The following is a 5,571-nucleotide window of genomic DNA, read 5'->3' as shown; positions in this document are numbered from 1 at the left end:
ATCCCGGCCCGGCACCGTGGCCTGCCGTCCTGCTCAGAGCTGGGGTGGAGACACAGGCTCCAGGCACGGTCCACCTTTCCCCGGTGTCTAGGCCCGTGTGATGGGCCCCGCTGCAGTGACACCCCTGGAGTCCGGGCGGGCTTCCAGCCCCCAGGCGACCCCAAACTTCACCGTACCAGGCTGGGAGGAAGCCCTCCGTGCTGGGATGCGGTTTTGGTCCACTCTGGCTAACTTTCCGCTCCTTTCCAGCTGAGCGTGTACACCACCACGCGGTCCAGCCTGGGTGCAGAGAACAACGTGGACCTGGTCTTGAATGTGGAGGACTTTGATGTGCAGTCTAAGTTTGAAAGGTGTGAGTTGGGGTCAGAGTGTCATGATGGGCCATAATGTCAAGGTTGGCACTGTGTGCAGGGGGAGGTGACAGCTTGGTAGAGTCCCCTTGTGTCTGATGGAGTGGCAGGTATCTGACAGCAAGATGGGGCTCAGCAGCTAGTGCAGACTCCAAAGGAGCCTACCTAAGCTACAAAAAGAAAGAAATGGACCAATGGAAGGAGTTGGTGGAAAATTGTAATTGACACGTGGTATTAGAATAGACCAAGCAGCACCCAGCAATGTAGAGGAACTTTTTAAGGTTAACATATGGGTTAGCACTTAACATACAGTTTTAAAAGTTGACATATAATTTTTAGCTGGGCACTGGTGGCTCACACCTGTAATCCTAACCACTCAGGAGGCTGAGATCTGGCAGTTTGTAGCCAGCCAGGGCAGGAAAGTCTGAGATTCCCACCTCCAGTTAACCCCTAGAAAACCGGAAGTTGCACTCTGGCTCAAGTAGTAGAGCCCAGGGACAGTGTCTGGGCCCTGAGTTCAAATCCCACAAACAAAAATTTGAGACACAATTTTAAAAAGCACTGCTTTATGAGTCAAGATTCTACATAGTCTCATCCACACTGCCCAGAAGGCCGCAGACCTCCAGTGAGCCAGCCCCTTGGCCCAGCTGGAAGCATATTGGCCAGGTCCAAGCACTACTTTGACCTAGCCACAGAGCCCAGGAGCTGGGCACGTTACCTTAGGAAACAGAGGTGGGAAGTGCTGGCTCCCTCCTTCATACACTGTTGTCCACAGTTCAGAAATGCTCAGGACAGGCTCACATTGGGTTCAGTCTCACAGTCTCACAGGGCCCACTGCTGGGCCCTGTGCCAGTTACTGAGGACAGCTAGTGAGCATTTTATTCTGGGCCTGGAAGAAAGAGAAACATGAGTGCTCCGGGGACAGGCACCTGCTGCGCTGAGCCTCAGCACACCTCAGTTGTGCTCTCAGAGACACCAGTGTGAAGCTAGCACCCTTCCCCACCCCAGCCCCACAGACAGAAGCCACTGGTATCCCAGTAGACTTGTTCGTGTGGTGGTACGAAACCTATGTTTCTCTGTGTAGAATTCTGCCTGTAAGGTTTGTAGAAGAGGGAGGAGCAAGCACTTTTATAGTTGTACACAGGTGGGGTGTGGGAGTGTTCACAGGAGCTCCAGCTGTGGGGTGGAAGTGAAGAGCCAGGCACCTGGCTGACATCTGGGAGAAGAAGCACCAGGTGGTGAGGCCACCACAGTCAGGGCCAACCAGAGAGCTGAAGTTACTCTTCAGTCACCTCCCACCTCTTCCTTAAAAATACAACAGAAACCAAACAGCCACCCACATAAGTATTTCTGCTCTTCCTCACAGTGCCAAGGAAGCACTTACAGCATACATTGGTGATTGCAGAGTTGTGCCAGGGTGCTGAAACTTGTGAGTTGCATTACTTCTTGTGCTGTAGAAATCAGCTGTCTCTTGATGAGTTGTTTCTGCCTAACTTTTTTAGCGAGTTATTTTCCTCTGTCCTCTTCATTGCAAAATGGAGACATCGAGTATTGGCTTACTCACCATGACAGCTATTTACGATTTTCACATGCTCAGCCTCAGTAAAGTCACAGGCAGGTGGGTTTCATTTCTAGTAGCTCTGTGCTAAAGGCAGATGATGGGAAACAGCATTATCTGAAGAGATTTGAGTTGCCTCTGTATGTTTATACTACAGAATTAAAGTAACACATACATTCGAAATGATTGTTTTTAGGACAGTTAATGTTTCTGTACCAAAGAAAACAAGAAACAATGGGACGCTGTATGCATATATTTTCCTGCATCATGCTGGGGTTCTGCCGTGGCATGATGGGAAGCAAGTGCACCTGGTCAGCCCTCTGACCACCTACATGATCCCCAAGCCAGAAGAGATCAACCTACTCACTGGGGAGTCTGCTGCTCAGGTGAGGTTCTACACAGGTGACTGACATCCAGTTCACACCATCTGCGCAGTTTGCATGTGCACGTCTCTGCATCATAGTCTGTGTGGAGGCTTCACAGGGTTTGAGGGTGCTGCTCACAGAGATACCTTTCATCTGAACGACTTCCCAAGGGCTTGCAGATACGTGTCACATCAAACCAAGGATGAGCGATGACTTCTCACTCTACCCCATCCCTTCTCAGGCAGCAGGCCTTTTGTGTGCTGAGGCACCATGCATTCCCTCCCAGGCTGGCTCATGCTGCACAGCCTGCTGAGCCTTCCCTTCTGATCCGCCACTTAGGGCTGCACGTACACGATACTGTATGTGGAGTGAGTGAGCAAGCGTGTCTAGGTTTATGATTCAGCATTGTAGAGAAAGTACAGGTCCTAGACCCATAGAACGTTAAATGTGCAAAGAAAAGTCAGAAATCAGAAAAGCATCACTCATGGGGACCCTTGATAAAGGAAATCTGATTCTGGTTCTATTGAACAGAAGAGTAAATCGCAACAAGATGGTAGCTCTGCAGGAAACAGCTGTGGTCTTTAAGAGTTCAGAGCAGACTGAAAACCCTCTCCAGTCTGCTCTCTTGCTGGTCTCCTTGGGAGCGGCCCTCCACTCTGGTGGCCTGAGGAGTAGTGAGTGGTGGGTGTGTGGAGGGGCTTCCGGAATGTCGCAGATTCACAGTAAAAGCATGCTGTTGCCCTGATGACCTCATCTAAGGAAGGTTGTTACCGGGGAACTGTTGTTAGGAAGGAAAGAAGGTGTTACTGCTTCCTAAAGAATCAGCTGGTTTTAAGATAAAGTATGATTCTTTAGTTGCTCTGGGTGTTTCTGCTTCAGTTTTATCGGAATGTGCCTGACTCTAGGCACACATGCTTGCCAGTCCCTTCTGATTGCAGTGTCTCAGTCTCCTCCCAGCCTGCATGGCTGTAGCTCCTGACTGGTGCAGTCTGCTCCTTCCACCCCTCCACTCTCCACCCCTCAAGATCACACGAGTGGTCTTGCTTGGCCTGAGATGAAAGTGGAGTCAGTGGGACCCTGACTCTGTACCCAGGGGGAAGGAGACACAGTGTGGTCAGAAACTGGCCTTCCACCCAGGGTCCCCAAGGCTCCCCGGGCTTTCCTCCCCATTGTGTCTGGCTGGGCACTCACAAGAGAGCCGCCAACAGCCCTGCTGCCCGGTCCTCCCCACGCACTGTGTTCTACTCCAGTGTGGCCTCTGCTTCTCGTTTATAGCAGCAAATTGAAGCAGAGAAGAAGCCGTCAAATGCCCTGGATGAGCCTGTCTCTCATTGGAGACCCAGGCTGACCCTAAATGTGATGGTGGATGACTTTGTCTTCGATGGGTCCTCACTGCCTGCTGATGTGCACCGGTACATGAAGATGTAAGCGTCAGAGGGGCCCCGGGAGGGACGCTGCCCCTGGAGCCCGCAGCAGGGGGAAATCCTTAGGTCGGGGAACCCACTAGAACCCTAGACAAATCCCAAGTGTGAGTCACCCCTCCGACTGCAGACCTGAGCCTCTATACCCACAAGTCTTATTTTTAAGTATGTCAATATTCAAAGCCAGCCTAGGCAAAAAAGTCCCTGTGAGACTCTTACTACAATTATTCACTGTGAAGCTGGAAGTGGGGCTGTGGTTCAAAGTGGTAGTGTGTTAGCCTTGAGCAGAAGAGCTCAGGGACAGCACCCAGCCCTGAGTTCAAACCCCACAAAAAAGATCTCCAGCCTCTGTCCAGCAGCCTCGGTGGTGGGGGTCTCTGGCACAGGGTTTTCTCTCCCTTTGACTTCATGGTCAGTCAGGGTTTGGTTGGGCCCCTGGCTCCCATACCCCGCTGTAGATCACCTTGCTTGTCCCAGGGCGTCACCACCCCTGCTGCTGTGCGGAAGTCTGTGTTCTGGGAGTGCAGGCACAGGTCTGCTGAGGAGCAGCATCTGACGCTACCCTTGGCACCTCATGCTTTTTCCTCCAGGGTCCAGCTGGGGACAACGGTGCATTACCTCCCCATCCTCTTCATTGACCAGCTGAGCAATCGGGTGAAGGACTTGATGGTGAGCCTGCTCTCTTTCAGCTCGCTCTGGTCACGCCTGCTGTGCCAGCGAGGCCGAGGTTCAGGGCGGGCCTGCTCTGTCCAGACCCAAGTCTTACATGAGGTTGTCTCGGGACCTCAGCACGGTGGGACACAGGTCCTCTCAGGTGTGTGGGCTGGTAGGCGTGCCAGGCCCTGACTGTGATTGTTTCTGCCTTGCTGCCGGCTGTGCTCTGGGTGCTCAAACCCCCAGGGAGGTCACATAGCATGTGCCAGCTGGCAGGCACACAAAGCCCACACTGCCCCATCGCTTAGGGGCACCTGGGTCGCTCCTGTAGTGCAGCCAGGGATGAGTTTCAGGGCCCAGCCAGAGGGAGCTGCAGCTCTTCTCATGACATGCGGAAGACTGCGGCGCCCGAGGCTCTGGTGCTGTTACTGGCGCCACAGCCCCTCTTCTAGGGACGCCTGGTTGCTTCGCGTAGAAGATGGCCAGCCTTCGTCTGGTGAAGAAAACACGAGTTAATGTTTAACGTTCTTTGCATTGGGCCAGGTGCTGTGCCAAGCACTTCATGGGTGTTGTGACAGGTGCTGCTAGGAGCTGTGTGGCCACCCGTTCATAGCTGAGGCGACCTGGGAGGAGATGGGGAACTCTTGCCGGGGAATGTGTAGCGCAGTGTGTGAGTAAGCGCCCTGCCTCCTCTCACCGATGAGAGCACAGTGCGTGAGTGAGCGCCCTGCCTCCGCTCACAGATGAGACCGGGGAGTGTGTGAGCACAGTGCGTGAGTGAGCACCCTGCCTCCTCTCACCGATGAGACCGGGGAGTGTGTGTGCACAGTGCGTGAGTGAGCACCCTGCCTCCTCTCACCGATGAGAGCACAGTGCGTGAGTGAGCACCCTGCCTCCTCACCGATGTGAGCACAGTGCGTGAGTGAGCGCCCTGCCTCCTCTCACCGATGAGACTGGGGAGTGTGTGTGCACAGTGCGTGAGTGAGCGCCCTGCCTCCTCACCGATGTGAGCACAGTGCGTGAGTGAGCGCCCTGCCTCCTCTCACCGATGAGACCGGGGAGTGTGTGTGCACAGTGCGTGAGTGAACACCCTGCCTCCTCTCACTGATGAGACCGGGGAGTGTGTGTGCACAGTGCGTGAGTGAGCACCCTGCCTCCTCTCACCGATGAGACCGGGGAGTGTGTGAGCACAGTGCGTGAGTGAGCACCCTGCCTCCTCTCAC

At 53.9% G+C, this 5,571-nt stretch overlaps 1 protein-coding gene across 1 annotated transcript in view; it reads left to right on the top strand.

Moving 5' to 3' along the window:
• Positions 1 to 5,571, top strand: part of Clptm1l (CLPTM1-like) — a 21,809-nt gene that overhangs the window by 2,412 nt on the left and 13,826 nt on the right. The window contains exons 3-7 of the mRNA XM_013013829.1: positions 92 to 172; positions 250 to 350; positions 2,105 to 2,294; positions 3,549 to 3,697; positions 4,285 to 4,363. Of these exons, the coding sequence (XP_012869283.1) occupies positions 92 to 172; positions 250 to 350; positions 2,105 to 2,294; positions 3,549 to 3,697; positions 4,285 to 4,363 (600 nt within the window). The remainder of the gene's footprint in view (positions 1 to 91; positions 173 to 249; positions 351 to 2,104; positions 2,295 to 3,548; positions 3,698 to 4,284; positions 4,364 to 5,571) is intronic.

Source organism: Dipodomys ordii, unplaced genomic scaffold (genome assembly GCF_000151885.1).
Source record: "Dipodomys ordii isolate 6190 unplaced genomic scaffold, Dord_2.0 Scaffold21, whole genome shotgun sequence".
In the NCBI taxonomy this organism is placed as follows: Eukaryota; Metazoa; Chordata; class Mammalia; order Rodentia; family Heteromyidae; genus Dipodomys; species Dipodomys ordii.
Note: the sequence above shows the minus strand (reverse complement) of the source record. Positions and strands in the feature narration are given on the sequence as shown.